Source organism: Aspergillus fischeri, genomic scaffold (assembly GCF_000149645.3).
Source record: "Aspergillus fischeri NRRL 181 1099437636264 genomic scaffold, whole genome shotgun sequence".
NCBI lineage: Eukaryota > Fungi > Ascomycota > Eurotiomycetes > Eurotiales > Aspergillaceae > Aspergillus > Aspergillus fischeri.
In genome coordinates, this window is record NW_001509762.1 from 667,265 (window position 1) to 695,050 (window position 27,786).

General features: G+C 51.4%; 9 protein-coding genes across 9 annotated transcripts, besides 1 other annotated feature; 3 read left to right on the forward strand and 6 right to left on the reverse strand.

The window, feature by feature from the left end:
• Positions 1-622: 622 nt before the first annotated feature.
• Positions 623-2,594, reverse strand: NFIA_074630 (putative GTP binding protein (GTPBP1); the record flags this gene model as incomplete). The annotated part of the gene is made up of 3 exons (XM_001259439.1): positions 623-903; positions 956-2,474; positions 2,544-2,594. The coding sequence occupies 3 exons, from the start codon at positions 2,592-2,594 to the stop codon at positions 623-625; spliced, it is 1,851 nt and encodes a 616-aa protein (XP_001259440.1).
• A 939-nt stretch (positions 2,595-3,533) lies between these two features.
• On the reverse strand, positions 3,534-3,885 carry NFIA_074640 (U4/U6-U5 snRNP complex subunit LSM3; the record flags this gene model as incomplete). Its single annotated transcript, XM_001259440.1, has 2 exons — positions 3,534-3,692; positions 3,760-3,885. The coding sequence occupies 2 exons, from the start codon at positions 3,883-3,885 to the stop codon at positions 3,534-3,536; spliced, it is 285 nt and encodes a 94-aa protein (XP_001259441.1).
• A 407-nt stretch (positions 3,886-4,292) lies between these two features.
• Positions 4,293-6,488, forward strand: NFIA_074650 (uncharacterized protein; the record flags this gene model as incomplete). Its single annotated transcript, XM_001259441.1, has 1 exon — positions 4,293-6,488. One exon carries the CDS (start codon positions 4,293-4,295, stop codon positions 6,486-6,488), a length of 2,196 nt encoding a protein of 731 aa, XP_001259442.1.
• Positions 6,489-6,771: 283 nt separating this feature from the next.
• Positions 6,772-7,749, reverse strand: NFIA_074660 (PIG-L family deacetylase; the record flags this gene model as incomplete). The annotated part of the gene is made up of 2 exons (XM_001259442.1): positions 6,772-7,445; positions 7,512-7,749. The coding sequence occupies 2 exons, from the start codon at positions 7,747-7,749 to the stop codon at positions 6,772-6,774; spliced, it is 912 nt and encodes a 303-aa protein (XP_001259443.1).
• A 4,594-nt stretch (positions 7,750-12,343) lies between these two features.
• NFIA_074670 (alpha-arrestin) lies at positions 12,344-13,921 on the forward strand (the record flags this gene model as incomplete). Its single annotated transcript, XM_001259443.1, has 1 exon — positions 12,344-13,921. The coding sequence occupies one exon, from the start codon at positions 12,344-12,346 to the stop codon at positions 13,919-13,921; it is 1,578 nt and encodes a 525-aa protein (XP_001259444.1).
• Positions 13,922-14,814: 893 nt separating this feature from the next.
• Positions 14,815-16,296, reverse strand: NFIA_074680 (integral membrane protein TmpA; the record flags this gene model as incomplete). The annotated part of the gene is made up of 1 exon (XM_001259444.1): positions 14,815-16,296. The coding sequence occupies one exon, from the start codon at positions 16,294-16,296 to the stop codon at positions 14,815-14,817; it is 1,482 nt and encodes a 493-aa protein (XP_001259445.1).
• A 2,189-nt stretch (positions 16,297-18,485) lies between these two features.
• Positions 18,486-20,466, forward strand: afeA (adenylate-forming enzyme AfeA; the record flags this gene model as incomplete). The annotated part of the gene is made up of 3 exons (XM_001259445.1): positions 18,486-18,743; positions 18,918-20,020; positions 20,073-20,466. 3 exons carry the CDS (start codon positions 18,486-18,488, stop codon positions 20,464-20,466), a joined length of 1,755 nt encoding a protein of 584 aa, XP_001259446.1.
• Positions 20,467-24,487: 4,021 nt separating this feature from the next.
• Positions 24,488-25,390, reverse strand: NFIA_074700 (uncharacterized protein; the record flags this gene model as incomplete). Its single annotated transcript, XM_001259446.1, has 1 exon — positions 24,488-25,390. One exon carries the CDS (start codon positions 25,388-25,390, stop codon positions 24,488-24,490), a length of 903 nt encoding a protein of 300 aa, XP_001259447.1.
• Positions 25,326-25,358: a microsatellite.
• Positions 25,391-25,790: 400 nt separating the features above from the next.
• On the reverse strand, positions 25,791-27,228 carry NFIA_074710 (ferritin-like domain-containing protein; the record flags this gene model as incomplete). The annotated part of the gene is made up of 2 exons (XM_001259447.1): positions 25,791-26,822; positions 26,872-27,228. 2 exons carry the CDS (start codon positions 27,226-27,228, stop codon positions 25,791-25,793), a joined length of 1,389 nt encoding a protein of 462 aa, XP_001259448.1.
• Between the last annotated feature and the right edge of the window lie 558 nt (positions 27,229-27,786).

Sequence of the window (27,786 nt, forward strand, 5' to 3'; positions counted from 1 at the left end):
GTAAATACCGTCTTGCTGCTATTGGTCTTATCGATGATCTCAATCAACCTAAGCTATCAAATAATCCTTTGCGGCTGACAGCCAGAGATACATACGTCGACGATCAACTGGGGAAATGGCATCATAGCTGTCTGGTAGTTGGGATGCTTGACGTCATAGCCACGTGATATCATCACTACAGCAGCGGCAGTCAAACAGGACAACGAGAGCAGCCAAGAGTAGAGGGTTAATAACAGTATGATACATGATAGGCTTAGGTATGGATGTCTCTGAATCTCCTTGATGGGGGTCTAATCCTACTTGTATTAATGCCTGCACTCGACGTCATTTATAGGATAAGCATACTGGGATCAATAGAGCAGTATGAACAGTAAAATGTATGACGACTATCGATAATTTAACCCAGCAGGAAGGATATGCAGCAGCCTATCCTGCATGGGCAAATTTATCCATGTATGGTCCATGAGGGAAACAACAAGCAGCTAAAGTAGGCCCAAGCAAAGAGCACAGCTGATCGCAGGGACGCGAGAAGGAAACCAAAATACCATAAACTGATCGATAACAATAGGCCAAAAAAAAAAAAAAAAGAACCAAGTCCCACATCTCTCTAAGCAATGATGCATCACTTGGTCTTAGCTTCAGGGTTAAGAGGATGATCCGGGTCGTACCCGACACTCTTGACGATCCCCAAGCCCTTGGTTTTACCCTCTCGGAACAAGACTCGATCGCCAGGGGCCAAGAATTCCGGACGTTGGATGAATCGGAAGGCAACAAGAGCTCGATCACCGGTTCGGATGAAGGGGCGGTCAATGTCAATGACTGAGCAAGTCTGACTCACTGCGCCGACGTGTAGCATTGCTTGATACCTCGGTTTGATCGTTGTAGCGTGGGAAAGAATGAGAACTGTTCCAAGTCAGCGAGAAATCATATATGAACACTAGATAATAGAACGTACCTTCAGCGACAAATTCTCGGTAGACCTTGGGAGGCTGTTCCAATTTCTTGAGAACCACCATTCCCTTGCGGACTTCTTTTCTACGAACACGCTTGAGAGCAAACGAGCCAGACTGTCCCGCAAAGCAAGCATTCACTTGGATCCGCTTGCGTTCAATCGACTTGATTGTAGTCGTGGTGAACTGGCCGAGAGAATCAGGGCCCACGAGCACCGAGTCGCCAGCGTGGATCACCCCGGACTTGGCCACTCCAGACACCACAGTTCCGACATGAGGAACAGAGAAGGTATCATTAATCAGAAATTCAAAGGGAGCTTCTGTGTTGTATTGGCCCCGGTGAGGAAGAATGTTCAGAAATGTCCGTACCAGTTCCAGATTCTCACCGGTGACATTGGACACTTGGAAGATGGGGCAAATGCGCTGACTGACGAACTGAGTCGCGGTGTTGATAGTCTCCTCCATATCCTTCACGAATATGGGAATTTTCCGAGCGCCGGGGGACTTGAGAATCTTGGTCAGCTGAGAGACGGTCTCCTGCAGGATCTGCGGAGGGCAGATATCGATCTTGGTGATGATCACCATGACTGGCACATTCAGAGCCAAGGCAATACCCAGATGCTCTTTGCTCATACCAATCAGACCGTTGTTGGCTGCGACCATCAGTAGACAGTAGTTGGGACTGCTGCTCAACATGCCAAAGACAGTAGTTCTCAAGTAGCGCTCATGACCGGCCAGATCGGAGAAAGAGATCACCTTCGCAGATCGCTTTCCTATCTCTTCCCAAGAGAGTTTGCGACCCTGCGAGCTGCCGACAATCTCGCCGTGGCTATCGAAGCCCATGATCTCCAGTCCAACGGAGCTGGTCCGACCGCTTTCGACCTCATGCTTATGGCGGAAGAGATTGATTCGCGCCCTGCCTCGTCCGTCATCGAGATTCCCCTTGACGAGGACTCCAAGCATGGTACTCTTCCCGGCGTCCACATTCCCAACAACTGCTATTCTAATCTCAGCCATCTCCTCCACAGTATCCGCAGGCTGGCGGATCAGGATCTTGCCCCAGGCACCCTTGATCCGGTCATTCTTGGTTTTCGACTCCTCCGGGCCTCCCACATTGCAGGTAAGAAGGATTCGGCAATGCGCCGGGAGGGCCTCTGCCGCCTCTCGCAGACGCTGCAGGGCCGTATTCCACTGCTCAAGGTCAAAGCCCATGGAATCGCCACCATCCTCGAGTCCCAAGTCAAAGATGGTCTCCCCATGGCCCTCGTCAATCCGGGCCTGCAGGATACTGCCCAGCAGCTGCAGACTATCTTCTGCTTCGTCACCCGTACCGAGCAGCAGGTCTTTTAACTTGGCCGTCTTCGGGGTATCGGATAGCGTGAGTTGGTCGAGGATATCCAGTTCCGCGTGGTCCTCGGTGGCTTGGGCTATGCTCGCGGTCGAGTAGCCGCTATCGCTCGGGGCCACCTGGGCCGAGCGATGCGACTGCTGCTTCTCTGCATATTCTGCAAATTCACTCAGGGCCTTGACGGCGAATAATCAGCAGGAATTCAACGAGTCTTGTCACTAGATGACAAAGGTTGGGAAACATACTATCTCGCCTCTCCGCCGCTCCTCGAGAGAAAGTTTGGGACCGTGTGGCATGGCCGGATTCAACAAAAGAAAAGAGCAAAGTACAAAACACAGAGCAAATAGAAAAATGGAAATCTAATGGAGAATTCTGAAAGCTGTACTTGTTCAACCGGTTAAAAGATGAAGTCGCCTGTGGCGCATTCAGACACGTATTCGTATTATCATAATTCCACTATGAATGTTCGAGGCAGGCAGCTTGTGAGGACTTCACCAGGACGTACAAAGATCAGACACAAGCAATCAATGATATATAGGATCAAGTGAGGTGTCACGAACAGGACAGCAGGGTGGGTTGAGTCAGGCAAGTGGGAAAGAAGCGCTCAGTTGCGGGAACTGGGGAAGCTTTATCGATAGCGAGTCATCGCCGCCTCGGGGACTACGAGTCCTTCGACTGAGTCACGGCGCCGCACCACATGAAGGCTGTGTCATAAGGCATATTTTCTATTGAATTCATCTAGCCATATTATTGGTGAATCGAAATCTATTTCCAGACATTCAAGCGACATAGTGACCGCTACTTTCATGAGGCTCTTCGTTAAGGTTATGACATAAGTCCCTGTCCATCCTGTGCCATAATGTTTCCGACTTTTCATTCTGTGATGAATAGTGCAATTGCTCTGTCCGTTTGCAGAGAATATTGAAGAGATACCTAATGGCCATCGTCTGGTTCGGTGTCTGTAGTCGCAACCCAGAATATAGCAGCAGGGATCTACATTGCCCTATACCGCTGTATATTCCATCAGGTGAACTGCATGTCGTCCCTAAGCCTCCTATCTGATGTATCGCAATATCACGCCTGTGGAGAGATCAATACAACCGAGTCACCTGCGTAGAAAAGTTCTGGATCAGTATGGCGGTCGAATATCGAGGCTATGGTTTCATTTCGAGCTCACCTCGTACAAAGAGCATCTCTTCTTGCTTCTTTATTGTCTGTATTCGCCGACCGAAATGTTAGCTCATGTCCTCATCAATTGAACGCGACCACAAGCCTATCGGCCATCTGATGGGTTGTCGTACTCGGATGGTCTCCTCTTCATTCTCATCCTCCTCCACCACGTAGATGGTCTCCTCGACATCACCCAGCACAAGATTGCAGTGGCTATCGTAGGCCTGCATAAATCCCCTGTCAGATCAAGCATTTTGCGCAAAAACGCGACCAGCACTCAGATCAACTCACGTGTAGACGACCCTTGAGCTCGCGATCGCCGCGGAGCTTCACGAAGACGATCTCATCGAGCGAGAGGCGGACCAGATCCAAAGGTTCGGAGACAGATCCAGCGCCAGTATCCTCGGTGTCGGCCATGTCTAGACAGCTAGGTAAGACGGATAATAAAGCTACCACCACTAAGAGGCTAGCTTGTAATTGGTGACGGTTGTGGACGACAGTAGATAGGTATGCCGCAGTCTGAGAGTAGGTAAAATCCGCGGGCACAGACAATTGCAGGGATTCCACGCCAAGAGTGCAGCGGCCAACCAGAAGAGGGGATGGAGTGCCTTGAGGCCTTACCCCATGCATTTCCCCTCACATTGCACAAAAGGCCCTGCATTGTCGCTCCTTGGAGAGTGTCCTTTTCTGACATTCTTTCGTTTCTTCATCTCTCATCTTCTCTAAAATCTTTCAATTTCATCAGGATAAATTGCTGCAAAATCCGGGTCCATGAGACCCCCTTGATATTACCGAACTATACCGTCTCACGTGGTCTGCTCTTCATGTTTCGATCCATTATCGGCCGCTACGGGCACTCTTATGGGTCCTCCCGACTGACAGGCTCCGCTCCCAGGCCCACGCTTTGCCAGACACGGTCATTCGTCGATCCTCAGTGTCCAGCACATTTGGAGCAGCATCATCTCGATCATCAGCAGAATCATCAAAGACCTCCGGGTTATCACCGGGAGTTTGCACCGCTATTGTCCCATTTTTATGCAATCAGATCGACGCAGAGCACAGTCGTGTCACCGGGTGACCATGTTGAAGCACAGAAGAAGGAAGTGCCAAATGGGCTCAAAAATGAATTCTTCTCGATTGTCCGAGATGGTCAACCGGACCTGGTCATGAACGCATTACTCGATCCCAAATTTGAAGTCTTGGTTGGATCGTTACCTGAGAGTACCTTTGTAGAAGCCTTTCGCTTGCTGTCTCCTGCCTACTTCACTGATCCTTTTAGAGCTATTTATCGCGCGTTGCATCCATCTGCCGTAGCGCTCAAAGGTTACCCGCAATTGGACAGGATCTTCGATAAGTTTGCTTGCAATCTTGCCTCGATCGTCTCGATCAGACGGTCGGCGGGTCACACACTGGGACTGGCAGAGTACACCCATCTCCTGGACTGTGCGCGGTCTACCGGGGATGCGCTGATGGCCGACCATGTATGGCATGCCATGCGTCAGGACGATGTTGTCCCCGATGTGCATTGCTACAATTACTACATGGAAGCCAAGGTTTGGGATGGGGCCTACACTGGCCGAGAGAAGTATCATCTGCGAGTAACGCCGTTCGCTTACCGTAAGCGAAGCTTCGACGACCCAAACTTGGGATGGAAAGGCTATGGGACTGCCCGCCGCAGTGTGCGCAAGGACATCATGATGATTTTGAACGAGATGACGGAAGAAGGCACTTCGGGCGACGAGGGTACTTACGTGAACGTAATTATGGCGTCTTCCAGGGTGGGATCCACGGAAACAATGAAGCACGTGTTGAAGACGGTTTGGAACGTCGACATTGACGCCCTGGCGGCGCCGGGAGACTCATCGAGCCTTCCTCGCCCCAAGAAATACGATCGTTCTTCACCTCTGTATCCAAGTAGTCGCCTCTTGTTCGCTGTCGCACACGCCTTTGGCACCAACAACGACATTCCCGGAGCCATGGGGGCAGTCAGCTTCATATCCAGCTCCTACGACATTCCGGTCCCAGAAGAGGTCTGGCAAGAGCTGCTCGAGCGGTCCTTCGTTCTTTCTCGCCCGCGTTTCGGTAAGGATGCCCAGCGCAATATAAAAGGAAAGGTTCCATATGAGTTCCTGACGGCCCTGGGCCAAACCATGAAGTCGGAGCCTTTCAACGTCCAGCCCACCATGGAGATGTACCAACTCCTGGCCAAGACAGCGTGGGATCAGGTCAAGCTACCAGATTTCAGGCAGTACATGGAGTCAGCATACGCGATTCTCGAAGAGACCCGACGCAAACGCCGAACTGCTCGAGCGATCATCGAAAACTACCTTGGTCCACCGCAATCGGAGGCGACAGCTTCAGACACCGGCAGACCGTGCGCCGACCCCAAACTGCTCCTGTCTCGAGCATTCACCGAGGCAGTGCATACATACGACGTGCTTCGCATGCACACTGCCCAGCAGACGACCATCATGGAACGGCTCGCGAAACTTCTCCTCATACACCCTCGCTGGGTCGGCCGCGACAATCCTGTCTGGGAGCGTCAACTACTTCCCCGCGTGATAGAAGAGTGGCAGGACTTCCTCCCCAAGTCGGTTTTGCTCCAGATCGGAAGCGGGGACGTCTACGTCCACGGAGAAACTTGCTGGGGTGACCGCCTGCTCAACACACACAGGAGGATACCAGTGCGTCGGCCGACCGTCGATAACGGCCTGGTCCTCGACGAAGACGCCAGGGAACTCGACGACGACTTCTTCTGGGCGTGCTACCCTGCTGAATTGCGAAGAATGAACATCCCTGCTGTTAGGCGGTTGTTCTCGGGAGTGACGAAACGGATTGCCAACCCAGTGAGACGGAGACCTGCCTTAGAAGAAGCAGTTGAAGCCGACGCGGTGAACGAACGGGCTGGAGCTATGCCTCATGCTTTGGAAGCGGAATACCCCTCGCAGAGACCGCTTCGGTGGAGTGCGGACGACGAGGATATCTTTGATCCCACGACTAATCCTCTCGCTGTAGCTTGAGTGACCTTTCGTGTTGACGGCGCCTTTCTTGTACAATCCATTCCGACCGGACCATGTTGTTTTTCTTTCCATCTGCTGCAGATGCTTTTGTTAGATACCCCATTCAGAGCGCATGTATGTTGTGTTGCGCCTGAACATCACCGATACCACTTCTCATGTCAGCGTCCATTTTTATTCTTCTGTCAAGTAATGTTCTGATATCAGTTCATCTCATTTCCCATTTGTGCAAATGTACAAATAAATACAATCGAATTCGGCCTCCCAGAATGGAGATCGTACACAGTCATACCCTCACCCTCCTCAAATCATTAACAACCATATACCTCCCCAGCGTAATCCACCCATACCGAAACCAGACCATCTGGCTCTTATGCGCCTTGACCATAGCCGCCTGCGCGCGGATATACTCATCCACCGCACTGATGAAAAGCAGTTTACCCGGCATATCATCCTTCCCGCCCTTAGCCGCACCAGCAAAGATCGACCCCAGCGCCCCGCTCGCCATCGTCCACGGCGCATCCAACACCCCAATGTACTTCCGTAGGATACTCGTCGTGGTAAGCGTGTACAGCGTCACGGGGCACGTATACCCCGCCTTATCCTTCATCAGGGCCCGGAGGAAATGCACAGCACCATGGTACAGCGAGCGGTGGTTGGGGTGGTTGCTGATACCATGTTTGTCGAAGGTGATCAGGACGTCGATGGTTGCGGTTGGGGCGCCCCTTCCAGGCACCCGATTCCTGGCTGCGGATGACTGCGACTGTGAGGCGAGATCGGGGGCAAAGGCGGACGCGAGCAACGACGACACATCGCTCTCGGACCAGGTGGCTGTCATGCTATCTGGAAACCGGGCGGGGTCGTCGACGATGAAGACGTCGGAGTCGGCGCGGAGGCCGAGGTGTTTGGCGCTTTGTTGGAGCTCCTTCTTGCGGATGTGGCCGAGGCCGTCGGCGTCTCCTACGGATCTGTGTTAGGGGGTTTGATTGATTGGGGGGAGAGTGGCGCGGAGGGAGCCTAGCGTACCGCTGCTCAGACAGAGGATCTTCACATGGTTCCCTAGCTCTGGTTTGGTCAATGCCAGTACCGTGGGGGAGAAGAACATCGCCTCATCGTCCGGGTGGGCAATTAGTAGGCATATCCGTTTGTTGAAGAGACGAGGAAAGTTGCGCGCAAAGGGGGACGAGCTGGTTGAGGAGAGGGTCCAGAAGAGGAAAATGGCGGAGAGGGTCAGGCCCCATGTCACCAGCGACGTGGTGAGCATGGTGACAGGATTTGAAGAGATTAAAGCTCTGCAATGTTCAGTTATGCGCGAGATCAATTGACTTGCCCCGCAACCTGAGGTCAATTGATGTAATGCAATTATGCAAAGCTGTCAGTGTCAGTTTAGGTGGTTGCGGATTGCAAGTGGGGATTCCGCATCATCAACTCCACCGGTCCGTCTCAGCTTTGATGCTCTGTCTGCTATCATCAGCAATGATAACGAAGCATATGAACTTGAAGTTCCAAGCCGATATTCCACAGGGGCGAGAGTCGACCGCCCAATGGCAAATAGACACGGTGGCACAAAGAAAAGGGGAAGCGATCTGGCTCTTGGAACTCCAGATTCGTTCCCCTTGCCGATAATATCACGTGACTGTTTGACATTGGACTTTTGACTGCTTCAGTCCTTCGACTTCGCTTGATGCATGAGTATGTCTGCAGTGTATAACTACTGGCTTTACTCTTCATGTGCGATATACTTGCCATTATTAGCTGCTCATTGCGCAGAATGACAGTTAACTGGTCAGAGAACACTGGGTTTTTAAAGATTTAGACGCAGCTTGCATGAGCATGATGAAGATCTAAAAATAAACGCAGACCTACGATGACCATCATCTTCGGAGCTGAAAGAGACGATTCCTAATTGAGATCCGAAGTGCAGAGAGACCTGATCTCCGACATAATGACATGAGTATCAAAATTGCCAAACAATGAGGAAGACAATGGCAGAAATGACACGATATTAGACAATTCTCTGATCGAAATTGCCCATAACTCCAGCTAATGGCATGATCTTACACGTAACTGATGTGCTGAGGCCCTTCATTAGGTAATCGATATCGCTTTGTCACCACGGCGTACCGACATGACTCTTTCGAGGCCATCGGCGTCCTCCGCCAATGGGCCCGAAGGAAAGTTGATGGTTCCAAGTCAGGGTCAACAAGACGGTCCCGTCCGCGTCTAACCACGGTCCAGATTCGTCTGATGATTGATGAATTGAGTGATTTACGGTGCACGGGGCATATTTGAAAAGAATTAGTCTATCGTATGGTGTGAAAAATCAGTTGCAAATAAACTAAACTGAGGCAATTGTGGGAAAGACCAATAAGAAGGTCCGGTTCGACCTAGTGATGCGCGATGAAAAATTTCCGAGGAACCGGGTGAGAACCGGAATCCACTCGGTCAGTCTAAGGGGTGTAAGTGGAATCCACCAGCAAGCAAAATCCGGGCAGTATCCGATTAAAACACTCTGAGGATTGCTGTCGGAGTTTCCCGCGGGGAGTCGTAAACTGCGAAAGGGGTTGTCCAATGTACGGATACAGTGTAGGCAGATGCGCCAGGATCAGCAGTCCATCGGTATGAAATATGGACCTGAACTGAACTTGTTTTGAATGCGATTATAAATGATATAGCAGACAATGAAGGCGTATCTTCTAAAGTGGTTATGATTTGATGGCATTTGTATCAGAATAAGCAACTAATTGTATGGTATCACTTGAAGTCTCAGACCCATAATGGCAATATGCCTCAGTCCTAGCTGTCACTCTCGACTTCCAGAAAGGGCAACTCCCGCGCCGGAGGGGACTCCATATAATATCTCCATCGGACTTTGACTATAACAGTTAGTAAACGCACTACAATGACTAGATTCAGCATCGGCATCAATAATGGTAGAGTAGATCAGCCCCGACGTTATGAATCTCATTGCCGTGAGCAATCCGACTAGATGGCATGATCGAGTCGGCTATGATGGTATCACTCGGAACGAAGATCCTGAGCCGACTTCAAGTTTTGGGGACTCGGGACGAGTCATCAGTCAGCCCTTCAGCAATTGTTTAGCCGGAATGCAGATGAAACAAAGCAGATCTTCTTTGATTTTGAGTCATAAACCCTGATTATTGACAGTAAAATTCGACCGAGAAGGAGGATGACTTCCAATGGGAATGGTGAAGAGGAATCTGTTAGGTAATTGGTATGGCCGCGATGCACGGCCATTCGTCAGGGAAGAGTTTTCCCTTGCAGACGGACAGCGCACAGAGCAGGTCTTGACTCTTGACAGCTAGGTTGTCTAGACCCAAGCCTGTGATTGACTTTTGATATCTTCAAAAAATCATTCTCTGATGAATCTGAGAATCGGTTTCGATCCCAACTCACCAGACAATGTGGAAAGATGATAACAGAATGATGGGTTAGTGTCCGCGCCCTAGTAAGAAGCTGAGAAAAGCAAAGAAAACACAGATGACGCGATCCCCCGCAAAATCTTGAATTGCATACAGTGCGGGGAAATCCGATTTGGACCTCCGCGGACATCGGTGGTATATCAGACACTTAGCCTAGAATGGATGTTACAAGGAGAAGTGACAATAGTACTCTGTAGTAGAAACAAAACATCGCCCATCCATGATCTGGAGACTTCTTCCACTCTATTTCTCTGGAATTGGGCCACTCGTTTCTAATTCTCCCTTTGGACCTCTGGTTTCTAGAACTGGAAAGATGTGGAACCTCACCGAGCCGTTCCCAAGCGCAAGGAAAATTCTGTAAAAAATTTTTCAATTTTTCTTGGGCGCTAAGCTTAACGCGGTCTAGCTCACGTAGATTCGTCTAGCTGCGTTCTCTGGATGTTGCCCCTCTTTGGTGCGCAATCCCAGAGGATCTCCAACTAGCGTTACGCCTTGTCGAGCTGTATTGTATTGTAATCCGGTGTATTGTTGCCGGTCATCGCAGGTAAGAGGAAATCTTACGCTAGACCGCCTCCGGAGCCCAAACTAGCCCAAACTAAGCTACTCCTATTCCTCTGTACCTCTCACTTTGGTACAAGACTCAGCCTCGAGAATCCGCCAGAGCACTGAATGACGCCACGTGATGGTTCGATGACGGGCAGCTGACCTTCACCATTACATTTCTGCTGTGCTAAAAAAGCTCCCCTGGTCAGGCGCATACACTTTGGCTTGGATTCGGTCTATTCGGGCCTGGTGGACGGATAATCGGCCTGCTACAAAGCACATCGTCAGGAGTCATATGTTTCTCTTTGTGTTGTCAATTTGTGGTTAGTCCAAAGGATCCAGAGCAGGTAGCTGTTCATATTGCGCCTCGACGACTTGCGTGTTTGTTGTCGTGGCAGTTCTGATTCCAGACACATACTGGACCAATTGTGTTGGAAATCGTTCAGCATCGATGTCTAGACCGTCCTGACTCAGCCATTGCACCTTTGGTTCAGCTATGACAATTGTATATTGCTTTGAGTACCTTCATAGTCCCTCTGTCTAGAGAAGTATCCTCATACGCGTAGTCTTCCACAAGGTTATCAAGATCTACCATGGGTCCGGCTCCCGACTCACGTACTTAGTCTAGCGGAAAAAGGAAGCCACTTGACGGTATTCCCGGTTTGATAACCGCCAGCCCATCAACGCATTGTGACTCATTACGCATGGGACTTTGTCTGCTATGTTTACTCTGCAGACATGATCGTAGCGTGGAAACCATCCATGAATTCCCCGACGCACCATAGGATCTGCATTCATGGTGTCGTTGCAGATTGTGGGGTATGTACCTTGGCTAGGGACAATATATACCAATGATTTGAGCGTATGGTTGGATATTGGAGTCACATGGGAGATGCGAGACAATGGATCACCGATCTTTGTGTTTACAAGTCATCCGCTACATAGAGCCTAGACGCAGTCCGAGAGTGACGATCAAGGATACTGATGAACTTTACAAGCGGAAGAAGTTGCGTTAAGAGGATTCCCTGATGATTGTTAGAGATTCTCCGTGGAACTCGATCAACCTTGAATATGCTGAAAACGGTGCCGCTATGAGTAAGACATATAGTAGAATAATAATAGTAAACATCTAGACACGTTCGTGATGTAATCATCTGGGTCACCGACCACACCACTTACTACTACTGAAGTGGAAAGCCTCAGGCCACAAGTCAAACTTGCGGCCCTGAGACAATAAACTTTTTTTTAGCTCAACGAAAATGGCGGTACTGTAATATTGTCACGTATGGTAAAGCGTACGGTAAGCTCCACAATGACGCTTTTTTCTCCCGCGACCCACTAGATTGTGCCTTCCTTGGGCGATGTGACGGAGACATGAGAGGGGCCCGTCCAGAAAAAAATAGAAAATTCAGAAAAAAAGGCGTCACAATGCAATTTATGGTACCTGTTGTTACATGCAAAGTGGGAACCTCCTAGAAAAATCTTAATAGAAAGGGTTGTATATCCATTTTCTGACTCCGAGCTAATTAAATCAAGGTTGTCTGCTTTCATTCAAAGGGACCTGCTCGCCCACTATCCTCGTCTTCTATTGTTGCTCTACTACTCTTGCCTCTCACTTCATACATCCCTCACACTCCCAAGCCATCATACAAGCTATAGTTCAATTGCAATAGTTGTCATGTTGTGGATTGCCATCCTCGCCTCTCAACTTCCACAAACTGAATCCTGAGTTGATATCACAGACCAGTAGTAACAGCACTGCAACAGCACGACCTTCCAAAGTCTGGGCTTGATCTCCAGTGTAGGCGCATCTTCCTGCCTGTCGACACTACCTCCCTTCAGCTGGTCTAAATCAGCAGAGAACGAGTCACCATGCCTGGCCGTCTCCTTTCCAGTTTTGTTCGACCCGCTGCTCTCCATTCCTCTCTCCTCTCACACTCGAATTCCTCCTCAACCTCATCCGTCAACGAGGTTACTACCTCTACCGTGGCTCCCAAGAAGCCCCATGCGCACACTGATCGAGCGAGGTCTCCAGAGCGTCGCCTGTCCTTTAACATGGACCACCTGATTCACCCTCACAGAGACCACAGCAAGGAGAAGAAGCGCAGTCATGGTAGATCAGCGCGCTCAAAGGAGCGTTCCGGCAAGGAGGATATCACCGCCGCTGCCGCCAAGCTGGACGTCATCGTCGAATCTCCACCCCTGGTCTGTTACGGAACCCCTGCAAACTCGACTGGCGCGTTATTTTCTGGACGTTTGAGGATCATAGTCTCAGAGCAAGCCAACACAGTCACCCTGGACAAGTTCGATATGAAGCTGCTCACCAAGATCACTACCAAGAAGCCTGTGTCGCGGGAATGCCCCAACTGCGCATCACGGACCGAGGAATTGACCAGCTGGAACTTCCTCACAGAATCGCTCACTCTCAAGCACGGGGAGCATGATTTCCCCTTCAGCTATCTGTTCCCCGGTCACTTGCCTGCTTCCTGCAATGGGTCGCTGGGTCAGGTGGAGTACTACCTTTGTGCGCTCGCGCACGACACCAACGGCGAGGAGTACACCTACAGAATGCCGTTGCACATCAAGCGCGCCATACTCCCGGGCAACGACAAGTCATCCATCCGCATCTTCCCGCCGACAAACCTCACCGGCCGTATCGTGCTTCCGTCTGTCGTTCATCCCATTGGCACGTTCCCAGTTCAGATGACATTGAGTGGTGTCGTGGATAAGGGCGAAGAGACCCAAACCCGTTGGCGTTTGCGCAAAATGATGTGGCGCATTGAAGAGCATCAGAAGGTTGTCTCTACAGCCTGCCCCAAGCACGCTCACAAGATCGGTGGCGAAGGAAAGGGTGTCCTGCACCAAGAGACTCGCATTATCGGTCACAACGAAGAGAAGGACGGTTGGAAGACGGATTTCGACACCGCTGGCGGCGAGATCAGCATGCAGTTTGAAGCCAGCATCAACCCTACCTGCAACCCAGTGTGTGACCTGGAGGTTCCCAATGGCCTTGAGGTCAAGCACAACCTGGTGATCGAGTTGATCGTCGCTGAGGAGTTCTGCCCCAACCGCAACACACGCTCGATCACACCTACTGGCGCCGCACGGGTGCTCCGTATGCAGTTCCACTTGCACGTCACTGAAAGAAGCGGGCTTGGCATCAGCTGGGATGAGGAGATGCCTCCTGTGTACGAGGACGTGCCGGCAAGCCCTCCTGGATACACTATGCTCGATGGTAACAGCATCATGGAGGACTATAGTGGATCCCCTCTCTCCCTTCCAGATTATGAAGAGCTGGAACGGATGGAGTCTCTGCATCTGGACAGCGACTCAGCTGGTTCCGTCCGCGGGCGGAGTCGACTCACCACCGAAGACCTGACTGCAGAGCCAATGGAGTCAGGAAGCCGAAGCCGCGGTTTATCTGCTGATTCCCATGCATCCGAACATTGAACGTCTCATTCTGATCTGCCGTCCTTGCTAAATTCTCATGGATCCATTATCGGTCCATTCATCCTCATGACGTTACGAACACTTACGAACGGAATGATTTACTTTGATTCCTTCATGAAGGAAAAGGGCAAACCAATACAATACAACGGGAAAAGGAGTTTCGAGCAATACTTGCGTTATGACGCTCTTTCTTATATCTTAATGGCCCTATGTGGCATGCCTACTATTGGTGGTTTGGCGACAAAAAAAAAGTTTCATCGATGGATTCCCATGATACCCACGTCTGATTTGGCGTTTGCTCTTTTCTGTCTTTTTCAACTATCATGACGACCACGTGCACATGTACATAATCTAATCTATTGCTCTAAGCTTTCTTGCTACGGTTTCTCTGTGCTTGTAGGTTTCGGTAAGTTCTGTAGGGATGAACAACAGTAGCGCGATGTATGCTGCAGATATGGCAGTCCTGCTCGAAGTCCAAATGCCCATGAACTACAGGTAAACACCAAGTAAGATGTAAACGATCGAATACATCCCATAACTTGGCTGTATCACCTCCTTTGATCCGGGGAATTGCAGATCGGTAACCCTTACAGCTATCCACGTTGGGACTATGTCTGCCTGAAGGATAAAGGTACTGCACGCAGTGAAACTACCGGATGATCCAAGTTTGTATGTCCAATGTAACCATCGATATTCATATATTCAATAGTCAGGTGAGCTGACCCTAAGCCAGGAACATCCGATCCGATATCTGCATTTGCTATATAACAGCAGCCAAAGCAAGCCTCAGGTTTTCCATACCATCCTAAACTCCATGCGTACGCCTATGCACTAAACAGAAAAACATCGGTTGATAACAAGCAATTGATACAAGCAACAGGAACGACGATTCATCATGAATCGAAAATAGGCCCAAAGGCGGGTATCCCCCCGCTTTCCAAGTCGAAGACAACCCTTTTCGTGACGACGGGGTTGCTGATGACGCAGACGGCCTCGGCTTCGAATTCAGTGTATAACCTCCGGATGATGGGGAGCATATCTACTCTCCCGGATTGATTTGTCTCGATGATCACAGGGTCGTCATCCAGCTTCTTTACGAGGTTGAAGACATCCCGGCCGTATGTTCTGAGGGGGGAACGGGTTTGCCATACCACCCGAAGAGCGGGACGATTTTCATCGCCAAGGAAAGAGAGGCAGGGACCGATGCCTGAGCCCGTTGTGACGACGATAACACGCTTGAAGACCCGCATGGCGTAAGCGAAGCCGTAGATGAGAACACCGCGTTTCCAGAGGTGCTTTGGGGGGCATTTTATGCGGGCGCTGGTCCAGTCGCCTGCTCTTGAGACCAGGCATGAGAAGCTCGCTCCGTCGGGATCAGGGAAGGTGGCAAAGCCGTGCCAGTCTTGCAAGGGGTGCGTGGCTAGCTGGATGCCCTTGCCGAAGGTGGTGCTTGTGTGGTTCATGTGCAGCCTGACCGCGTGCGGGGAAAGAGTTTCCCCAACGACGGGAACTTTGCGGAGGAGAAGCCACGGGTGGATGATAGCGAGGACGGTAATCACGAGAAACCAGAAAGCTGGGAGATGGAGAAGGAAGGTCCCCAGAGGTTGGTTGGCAGCGCGACTGGCCTCGCCGGAAAAGACGAGCAGGAGGATGACGAAGAGGACCACCACGACCCAAGCGGAGAAGCGATGCGTAAGCTCGAAATAGTCGTGCTTCTTCATGCGGAAGGCCGGGTGGGCGACGAGGATGATGGCGAGCAGTAAGGCTAGGATGATGTAGGAGAGGACCACAGGCAGGATTGAGAAGGCGGCGTTGCCCGCTTCACCGGCTGGAGACCAGTACTCCTTCGACATCAGGCCCACGAAGCCTGCATACCAGAGGAAGGAAGCGATGCCGCACCCACTGTGGACCCCGCCATAGTGGTACACTTTGGCCGCGATGCGGCGCAGCCGCAACGGCGCGGACCGCGGAATCGAGCAGACAATGACAAAAATGGCATTGACCACCAGCGGCTGCCGGGCCAGGCCACAGGCAAGCACGTTGGCCGCCGTGGCGTTCACAAGGGCCAGCAGCTTTCGGTCTGCTGTCATGACGGCAATGAAGACAGCCAGGTTGGCGAGGAAAACTAGGGAGAAGAGACGCCGGTAGATGTCGAGTGCGGTGTATCGGATGGACGAGATGAAGGCGTGTCTCTTCTTGCGGGCACCGCCCTGCGCTTCGAGGTCAACTTCCTTCGACGAGGCATTTTTCTCGGCGAGGATTTTGGCAATCTCCTTCTCGACGTCGACCAGTGTGACGTTGCTGGGGTTTGATGAGTGGGACCTGCACTTGGCAGGGGGAGGTATTGAGATTTCACTCTTCTCTGACAACGACATGTTGCTTGTGTGAAATGAAGACATGGATGGAAGGATGCAGAGGATGCCAGCACCGGTGGTATAGAGGTATGAACAGTGAAGGCCACACTTGATAGCAACACACACGGTAGTATGACGGCACCCTGCGCCTTTTGAGTCCTGACTCGCGATGACATCTACCCAGATGGGGCCATTGCCCGAACTGTGCGCCTACATTAGACAATCGAATAGTCTCTAGACCATTCGTAAAGTTCGTGACATCCGCTACGGCACTGTGCCGCATGCATGGACCTCGGCAAGCTTCCGTCGAGAGACTGAACTTTTTTTTTCGCCATCCACTATGGTCTGAGGATGTGATACCACCGTACGGAGCTCCGTTCCGCATCACTAGTCACCTCCAAGGGCTGTACCAATGGGCAGCCCAAGGCGGCATCACGACGCCCTTGCCTCAGCTCCTCTTTTCCCAAAAGTGGTATATCAGGGAACCAATGACAATGGCACAGAGAGGGGAACCCGACCCATCTGGTGACGAATTGGGTGAACTGCGGGCTGCATCAGGCGCAGCTTAGGAAGAGAGATATCAGACTTGAGTGGCTCATGCAGCCCGGTCAAGGTTGCATGAAGAATCCTGGTCAGAAAACAGGGCGCCAGTAAGGAACGTGAGTATCAGTGGCGTTCGCATGGTCCACCGGTCAAGCCCGTTCAAGGATCAGAAATTACCAAGATAATGGATTCGAACCGCTGATCGGACAGGCGGAGTTGCCAGGCGACGCAGGATCTTGCAGATCCCTTGACAGGTTCGTCAAATACGCGAACTTGCGGATCTCAGCGCACAGATGCTTACTCCAAAGATCACTGGCAGAGAGACATTGGTGGAACCACTTCATCACATTCCCAATGGGCGGGCTGGCTGGTCGGGCTGGGTATAGCGGTGGGTTGTAGCCCGTGGGTGGTGGGTACGGTGATAGTGGCACGAATTTGGAACGAGCCAAAGTCACTTTGTTGAGCCGTCTATCCACATCGAGACTCAGTGCGAGCAGATCCTGCACGGATATCCGGGATCTGATCGACCGGACGTCAGGCTGACATGGATCACGGATCTGAACGAGCATGGCGTGGGAGGGGTGTCCTGTGGAATGTAGATCATCCCTTGATGGCTTTCTGCAGCTACGGAGTAGTTTCCCAAGGCTCAACAAGAGCGATGGTATGACTGGTAGACGCAGCCGAGGTCAACTACTAAGGATTCCAGAACGGGGAGGAGAAGACCGAGATAGCGTTGGGGGTTCAGCTGGAGAAGGGAGGGACTTGTGGACTAAGGACACTAAGGACAGGGAATACAGCAAGAAAAAAGTGGATACAAGAGATTGGCAGAATGCAAAGAAATGACGGTGACGGACCGGCTGAAAGGGTAATTGGAGTCGATTAGATGAAGATGAAGTTGCTGGAGTGATGGAGTGATGGAGTTGATGTGAGATGGGGGGGAGAAAGAGGCCACTCGTGCGCAGAGATTGGCTCGATAAAGTTATGGAGTCACAGGACGATCCCAGAACAACTCCAGCTGGGTCTGAACATGTTCGTCTGAATAACAACACTACGACGACTGGACTATAGTAGTAACTACCAAGAACAGACATTAGTCCAGATATCTATTACTCTATGACTTCTTTTTTTTTCCTTTTTACCGACCCACCCCGCTCCGATCTGAATGCTGAACAGAGTGTGTTCATTCGCTACAGCTTCTCACAAGCGTCAGGCGAGGACGATCAGCGAGGCGCTGATCTGGAAAGTCTCGTCCAGGTGATTTGATTATTCTAATCCGGAGCCGGGATTATCAATCTAATTTCGATTGTTTTAGACTAAGATCGAGGCTGATACCGACGGTGTTTGGGGGTTTGCGCCACGCCTGCTGGCAATTCCAAATCATGGAGATCTCGCGTCTACGAAATTGGAATTATCGCATAGGATCACTTCGTCGTGATAACTACCTAAAGATTTGAAATAGAAGATTCAAAATGCAAATGGCAGGCTATTTATCACTGCGTCTCCCCATGGAGCAAAAGGATAGATTTTTCTTCGCATCTTCATCAGACTTGCTTCGCCGGCCCTACTACGAGCGAAGGGACGCCCAGATTCACCACCTACTACGGAGTAGCTCCTATACATTTATTTCTCCTCCTCCTTTTGCTTTTCCTTGTCAAATACTTTGAAGAATGGGACTCTGGGAAAGATCATCGGCAATTGCCGGGCCAGGAGCTCGCAGTCCAAGCAGTCCCAGTCCTGAGGCTCACCATGTATACACCGACTTGTTGACCTTTTGCTTCGACGGCCCCAACCAGTATGACCAGCGACGACCGATCTTCATAGACGCCCAAGACCCCTCGCGTTCACTCAATGCCAGTCAGTTTCGGCTGCTGGTCAGAACACTCATAGCCGGACTCAAGGCTCATCATGTGCAGCGCGGAGACTGCGTATTGGTCCATTTGGGAAATTCTGTACGGAGTCCTGCAAACCCACTCTGCTCTGCTTTTCTCACCGAGTTTTGCGCCTCCTTCCGGTTTTGTAACTTGTTGGAGCTTTAGCTTTTGTTCTTTCTGCATTCTTTTGCAGCGGACTAATGTACTAATGATTTCTCGTGCATGCAGATCATATACCCCGCACTGTTTTTTGCTATCATCGGCGCTGGCGGTGTGTTCATGGGCTCCAATTCTCGCAGCCAACCTCAAGAACTCGAGCATATCCTGCAATTGGCAGATCCGAAGCTGATCATTACGTCGCGCGATGCGCTCCCCAACGTTCTCAGCGTCTCCGCCGCCCGTGGAATGCTCTCGAGCCAGGTGTGTTTGCTGGATGAATACGCTCCCAACCATATTGCCCAATTGCTTTTGTCGGGCCCGCTGGCCTTGATTCCTGAAAACGACGCTGTGTATCTGAATTTCGCGCAACTGCTCAGCTATGGGGAGAACGACTGGGTGCGATTCAATGACCCGGCGATCGCAAAGTCGACGCCGGCCGCCATGTTCTCCACCAGCGGGACGGGCGGCCTGCCCAAGGGAGCCCTGCTTTCGCATCACGCAATCGTATCACATCACCTCAGCATCAACTATGATGTCCCCTACGTAGTTACACGGCTCATCTCTCTGCCGATGTTCCATCTGTTCGGGTCGCTCTGGACGCACATCTTCCCCATCCGCTACGGCCAGCCGCTCTTCGTCCTCCCGCGCTTCGAGCTGACCCAGTATGTCGCCGCCATCTACCACTACCAGATCACGGAGACCTATATGGTCCCCGCCATGATCCACGTTTTCAATCGCAGTGCTCCCCCGATCGCAGATTACATGGGCACGCTGCGGTACGTCGGTGTGGCGGGTGCGCCCATCGACGGCCCCTCGATGGAGCAATTCCAGCGGCTGCTGCACCCGCACGCGCGCGCAACTCAGCTCTGGGGCATGACCGAGGTCGGGGTCGTGTTTCAGACGCGATACGGCGAGCAGGGGAGCCCCGGAAGTATCGGACGTCTGTTACCTGGATACGAGGTGCGACTGGTCGGTCAGGACGGGAACGTGGTGCAGGGGGAGTCACGACCCGGGGAGCTGTATGTGCGCGGGGCCGGGGTGCTGATGAGCTACAAGGGCCGCAACGACGCCAAAGATGCATATGGCTGGTTCCGGACGGGTGATGTGGCCTATGTCCAGAACGGGCAGTACTTTATCGTCGGACGAACCAAGGAACTCATCAAAGTGCGAGGGTAGGTTTACTCGCTTCTTTTAGTGCGGCTAGTAGTGCTAATCGGGAAATAGATGGCAAGTTGCCCCCGCTGAACTGGAAGCGGTTCTCCTCAAACACCCCGGCATCGAAGACGCCGCCGTCACAGGCGTCACCTCCAAAGACGGCAGCACAGAATTGCCCCGCGCCTTCGTGGTGAGAGCCAAGGGACCGGCTGCAAATCGGCTGACAGCGGAAGAAGTCTACCAATTCGCACGCCGTCAACTGGCCAGCTACAAGGCGCTAGACGGGGGGATTGTCTTTGTCGAGGAAATCCCCCGCACGGCCAGCGGGAAAATCCAGCGCTTCAAGCTCTCGCAGATGAACACGTACCGCGACATGGTATCCAGTCTGCTGGCGCGGTTCAAGGGAGCCGCTAGTGGACTTGGGGGGTTGGGGTTGGTGCACAAGGGCCGTGTGGCCGTGTAGTTCACCCTAAGGTTGGTACCAGTCACTTTTTTTTTCAGTTTCTTGCAGTTTCCAGGGCTACGGTCAACAGGCGTGGGCATAAGGCATAGGCACAGGCGCTGATGGGATTGATTTTTGATTTGGTGTTTTTTTTATTCCATGAATATACGTACCTACGTACAGAGTACAGTACCTGGTTACTTGGACAGTCGCACTACTCCTACAGCGAGTAGATGATAAAAATGACAGCGAACAATATCTACCTACGGAGTATCTCCAATTCTCAACCAAATTCAAAAACAAGTATATCCAACCAATGAAACCCGGAATCTCGTCCCCAAAAACCAGAATTTGTCATTGTGGGTTCTGGTTCTGGTTCTGGCCCCGCACGCTTACCTTAGTCTTCCAGTGTGTTTATTTTTCCCAAGTTGATCCGGGCCTGGCGTGCTGCACTCAAATCTCGGCTCGGCTGGCCGGAGTCGGAGTCGGAGACCAAGATGTGGCGCAGGCGCAGCAAATCTCAGTACACCCAGTCACCGCCTGGGACGAGATGAGCTACTGCAAACACTGGCGAACATGGTGCGTAAGCGTTGACTCTGGTTGAGATGCAGTAGGGGCTCCCCTTGCATCATAAGCTTATGCACAGTGCGTGCACCGTGCATGTGTCAGGTAGGAAATTCCTCCCTCACGTAGTTACACGTACGTGTGATACAGTCTATTTACCATAGTCGAGGGACTCGAGGACTCGAGGCCTGAGAGTGCGCAAACACTATTGTCCGTGTAGACTGTAGAGTTTTGGCTCACGCTCACCGATACAAAACACAGAGTAGAGTAAAATTGCCCTGGCAAGATGACGGTGAGGACCCATCGACACCAAAATCCCCAATTCCCAATCTGGTAAATCGAAATCTTGTTCCAGACTCCAGAGTGCGAAATCGCATGTGAAAGGCGATGCACGACGCAAGGTACCTACTTCCTTGCAATCCTCAGGCATCAGTACATGACATGAACGGTTACGATGCATGACCATGGCCTTGAGCATATTGGACTTGGTTTATGGGCATTGAGGCATGTGCATAGGTATCGTATTCCCAGGTGAATTCAAAAGAAACAGATTATGAAATGACCCGAGTAACCAAACAATAGTACTTTGGCTACACAACATGTGAAATGCTTCCTCGAGATGGCCAATCAGGCTGGCAGAGTACTGATTCTCGATGGATTGCAATAGGTAGTGTATCCAGATCACGATCAAGTCGAAACACCGAGTCAGTCCTTCGTTTGATAGTGTCCTTGTGTCGTACAAAATCTACTGGCTTACAGCGCATACCTTGATTCATTGCTTTAGTTTTCACCCGCACGAGAGACAATACGATTAAGTAACGGGTTCGACGGCGAACTTCGCCGTGCCGCTTTGGGTATATTGTACGGAGTTCTTTGGCCTCTCTGCATGACTAGACCGTCATGTGTACGGAGAACTACCCTTGCTTCTCTTCCCTCTACATCCTGTTTTGACTCTTCTCGCTTCCATTGTTTTTTTTTTTTTTTTTGAAATTGGCCAAAAATCGTGCAATTGACGCCTAGAACGACTGCTGATCAACTCCTGCCACCGTGACGTCGAGTCAGCTCATTCGATTGGGTGCGATCATATAACGCCAATCGTGTGATATCTGATCGAGATGATCAGCCTAATGTCATACTGAGCGGAATAGATTGATCGACACCTTTATCGCATGCCTCAACCAGACGACCAGGTTCATGAATGTAATTAGAGTTGGCACAAAGTACCATCAATCTACTCGAATAAACAGCGGAGGGAACTTGACCGAGGATCGTCATGAGCCCGTGTCAAGATTCCTAGACAGCAACAGCTTATCGATCGACCCAGAAACGATGTCAACTGAGCCGACCGATCCGCTCAGCTCTTTGCTTTTTTCTTCCTCTGGATTGAGTCTGATCTGAATTCTGAATGGGTGTCTGACGTTCACACTATTGACTTTTAGCGCAAATAGTTCTTGCCGACTCTCCACCTTATGGCGCAGGCGCACCAGCCACCCGTCCAGTACTAGGACATCTTTCGAGATCGAGCTGGAATCATACATTTCTCTGAGTCAATGTAAGCATTCTGGTGTAGCCATGTTGATCACAGGCCTTTGCCGGACAATTGTATCGCGACATCCGGTCTGGTCATCAAAGTGTGCGAGATCATGAGTGACGATCATTCGGCTGATATGCCAGTTACCCGATACGGCAATAGACACGGTTCGCTGGGCAGCGGTCACCGCCTCTCCTCATCTAGTATCCCGCGCCACGGGCAACTTGGGATGATAGCGTAGTAGATTGTCAATCCTGTTGGGCCAGATGAATAGAACACGGGATATGTGGGTTACAACAAATGGTCAACCCCTCATCATCGACGTCATGGTAGCCTTGGTTCGCTAGTGAACAGCGCTGGGACAAGCCACGCTTCCACGTCCTCGACCTCGAAGATCATCCTTTGCAAAATGGGGCTTGAAAGGCGCCTCCGGTCAAGCAAATCGCTGATCCTTCAAGAACCTAACAGCCTTGGTCAGCACGAGACCGGACGGCCAGAACCCTCGCTCCAAGTTAAAGAATAGCCCAAACGGGCAGGTCGAGGATAGCGCATCATCCTCTTGGAGCGAACTGCATTGGCAAATATCCTGAATGATTCATGCAGCCCAAGAAGCGAACAAACAAGTCCGTCGCTGTGGTGCCTTGATATTTCTGTGTGAATCGCTATAGCCGCTCGTCCTGGACTTGCCTGACTTCATGAAATCGAGCTCAAAAAGCATAGATACACCTTTCGCCGGGACGGGACCAAGGACGCTATTTTCTGCTAGGACTGCCATTTCCTTGGATGCCCGATGAGGTGCCCGATGAAGTGCCCTGACAGACAACCCATCGCGGTCATCCTTCGTATCGGGGTTCGCACTCCCAGGTCAGCCATGCGTTCACCTGCAGAAGGCATGGTCCCCCTCGGGCAGCAACCGCGGGTTGCAATGCTTTCAATATTTCGGTCAACTGGACGAACATGTGCTGCTCTCGCTTCGCAATGAACTTTCCAGTCGCGGCAATCTCACATCAAGCGACGTGCCAGTCTCACAAACCCCAATGTCGCTGGTAACCTCCCCGCATTTGTGTCGAGAACATCCCAGTCAGGACGGGTGACGGTGCGACTCCCGTTGGCCGCACGTTGTAGTGATTCTTATCCAGTCGACCAGGATCGGAAGACTAGTCCTATACCCTCGACGACATGCACACCCCTGAGTGCTATACAGTAGTGTGTTATTCTCGCCATTCGTATGCTTTCCTGGCTTCAAGCAGTGAGCATTAGCGCGAATACGCAGTCGGAATAATCCTCGAGGATCTATCCTCATCTTGTGATGGGACGAGTTAAGAAGTCATGATGGATCTGCCCAGCAGGAGTCTTGAGCGAGTTATGTTCAGACCCTTCTTCTCCAAATATTTGATTTCGGGCCGCAGCCTCGTAACGGTGACATTAGGACTGAAGGGAAGAACCTTGCATGTGGCATATTGCACCGTAGACATTGGTTAAGCTTCGAGTTCGAGCGGTGCTTCAGTAGAGCGGCCTTCACATTATGTATGTACATGCTGGTGCCATTTCCGACCTCCATACGGGCGCGAATGCGGTGAAACGTAATTGTTGCTAACGTCCAACTAGAGCTCGGCGGGGTGTATGCCGTGTCTTCAAACAATTGGGATTGTTTCGCGGCACCAGCAGAAACGAGCTCGCTTATGCAAAGTACCACATCGCCGTTGCGGTCAGAGTCGACGTGACTGCTGACGCCCTGACATGGGAGATGCGCCCGTGCCGGGATCATCCCAGAAGATCCTGGCAATCGAAGCCAGCCATGAGCAACTCCAAAGGAGTAATCGACAGCGAAATTGCAACAGGCTTCTTCAAGGGTAAAATTACCGGGCTAGAACTTCAGTTCTTTTCCAACCGCGGCGGTAGAATGCGTGGGGAACGATGGTGCGACATTGTTCCGGCCTTTGTGGTTTAAAAGATACTGTATCCTTTCCACCAGACACCCCAAATCAACGGCCCCAGTGCGCCTAAAGCAGCTGCACCTACTGGAATTTCCAGAATGCTCCAGACCCATAAAGTTCCGATGGCAGGAGCTCGCTTCATAACAGCATAGTATGGGTCCTCGTTGGTCATAGTCATCAGCTTGGTTCCCAGGAGGACGGCAACAGGTAAAAATGCCATTGTCCGCAGATTAGGAGGGAAAAGCAACTTCCGAACGAATGAAAGCGTGAGCTTGTCTTGAGACCAAGGGAAGAGCGAGACTTTCTCCTGCTTCGTATTCCCTCTATGCATGCATACGATGTGTCCATGAGCAAGATGGACGAGTAGCGTCAGAATGGGGAATGCAATAAATGTAGACTCGCGCAGGAGCTTTTCCAACTCGATCGTTTCCGCGTATTGATGAGCCGCCAGGTAGGCCAGTGTAAGGTGTAATGTCGTCAGTGGCACGGAGAGTAGGAGCGTGTCGATTAATGGGGGAATCGGTGCATCATCACCGTTGTCAGTTGTGTCCGGCTCGATCTGCGAGTCCTCGGTCGCTGGTCCTGCTCGGTCGCCCTCATCGCTTTGTTCCTTAGAAAGCATTGAAGGGTCGAACTGGGAAATCTTGCCAGATAACGGATCCACGGACATGAATTGCGTTTCTGGACCTGACTTTGCAGTATCCCTCTGTTCCTTGCCCAAGATCTCATTTTGTCTTTCAGCAATGAGTTCCACCAACGTCTTTCCTCTCAGTACGTTGTCGGGGGACGGTTTTTGAGGATGGGCTAAGGGGATCGAAGATGGATCGAACGAGGAGTCAGGGGTGGAAGCTGCGGATGTTGCTGTTGCTGCTGCTGCTGCTCGTCGCTGTTTTCGATTCCTAGGACCCTCCATCTTGGTTAGGATGCTACTCGGAATGTTCGCAAGGCTGTAGATTCGTGGATGATGGTCTTCGTGGAGAATAGGATAAGGGTTTGGCATCTGTTGATGGAGGAATCGAAAAGCTAGCAAAACGACGGGATCGCCTCGGAGTTAGCGGGGTTACCGTTTTATGTCTACTTTGCCTACGATACCAGACTATCGGTCTCACTCGCACCAAGTAGTACTCATTTATAGGTAGCCATTAGAAGAACAGCGCATATCTTGGAACATCCATCATTCAATGACTTTTTGAAGACTCAAGACGCATCATCCCCGTTTCTCTTTACTTTTGCCAATTACATGACCGGCCAGAACTTCAAGATATATAGTCTAACACTCCATGCTTCATTCTACCACGCTCGATCGGACCAGCTTAGCCAGCTTGGTAAAGAGCTGGGCCGGCAACTATATGAGAGTTGACGCTGCTGATGTTGAACGGAGTCACGAAAAGATCAGTGTCCGTGATTGCGATAAAGATGGTACCATTGAGCGCTGGGTCGCCGGCATATGTCGACAGGTCGGGCTGAATGGTCGTTCCATAGCTTGAATTGCCACTGGTGGTTAGTGTCGAGTACGTGACATTCAACTGCGAAGCCCATAGGACGTAACTCGGGGATCCCGCGGTGGTGTTCGTGATGTAGCTGTTGTTCGGGCCCACACCCTTGCCCGGAGCGTCCCACGACAGGGTGACTGTTCGGCCCGGGTGGGAGAGGGGGCTTGTTCGATTATGGGTAATTGCCGGGCTGCAGCTCTCGCCAACGGCCGTCTTGTTCAGACATGACTCGGGTCCGGTCACGTTCCGGCTGGCCAAAGTGTTCATGCCACCACCTGGAAGTGTTTCATTGGCCGAAGACGATCCATTGACCCGGTAAGGATTTGGCTGGTTCTCGATATACAATGACGGGAAGTTCTGCCATGCCAGTCTCGTCTGGTTGGCAGGACAGTAGCTGATATACGGAGCCAACAGTGTCCATGCCCAGGACTGAGGCACCCCAACCTCGAACCACACAGGCATTGGGAAGAGACCTTCAAACTGGCGGAAGATCATCTGCTGACGAGCCTCCGTGGTGACAGTCTGGGTCAAGAGGCCAGCTGCCTCTCGTGAATCCAAGTGAGGCAAAAAGCCGTAGACACCAGCTTCTCCAAAGCGGGTGAGCTTTTGGCAGAAGTCGATGAACTCATGAACGGTGGCATAAGGATAGTTGTAGACACATTGTCTAGGAGCCTGATCACCCAGGATGTTGGTCAGCATTGTTGCATGTCCAGTCTCCTGGTCAGCCATGAATTCAATCAAGAATCGGTCTTCTGCCGTGAGACCAGCGGCAGTAAATTCCTCTACAGAGAACCGAGCCAGACCATCGTGGAACAGGTCCAGCTCGATGTACTCTTGGTAGAGCACAAGGGCCTGGCAGCGGTCAGCTACTGTTCTCCCAGCTAATCGATGGAAGCCCTACCAGTGATTCATAATCAAAGTCGCTCTTTGCGTTGGAGATAGGAGTTGTGCCGTTCGTCCCAACGCCGCCTGCCGGTGTATAAGGAGCCGGCTGGGGGTCATGGAGCTTTCCATCGCTTGGGTAGCTGGTAGCTCCTGGAGCCGGTCCCAAAGTCGGGATCCCGGAACCAACAGAGCTGGCACGCTCGGCTCCACTGGTCGTGGGAGTCGCGGTATAGGAAGAGTGCGGTAACGAGGTCGTGTGGCTCACAATAGGTGGCACTGAAATAGGGGCGTCGACTCTCTTCAGTTTAGGGACTGCGAGGGTGGGAGGTAGCCCACCCAGCACATTGATCAGCAGAAAGTGTCTCCAATTCATAGTGATGGTTAAAAAGGGCGATATCCTCCTGACATCCAGAAGGCAATTGAGATGCTACCCAGTGATGTGCTAGGGAACCTTCCAGCGCCCAGAGTGCAGCGTTGCGAAGCTACATACGAGGGCCAACCTGCGTTTAAAAATGTGATCAGAGCCAGGGGGTTCGCAATTGAGGCAACTTTATGATCAAGACATGACGCTGTCCCTCATGTTTGCTAATGTTTCCAGATCAGAGCGGCTATCCATAGCATCGTTCCAGCGTCATAACTTGATTTGTCTCACAAACCCCCAAATCAGCATCGGAGATTCTGTTCCTGAGGATCGCACACCAAGTACCCTACCTTAGTGAGGTAGTCAACATCAAGGAATGTCGTCATGTTACGGTACGGTCTACCATGAACGAATGATTCATGGTGGTGGAAGGCTGGAGTAGCTGTATAGCTCCGGGTCTGAGGTTCCTTCGCAGCTCTCAGACCGAATTTCTTTATGCATTCGAAACTTATAGACAGCATACGTGATGCGTCAAGCGTTGAGCAATCGGTGGTCCGCAACCACGAGCAG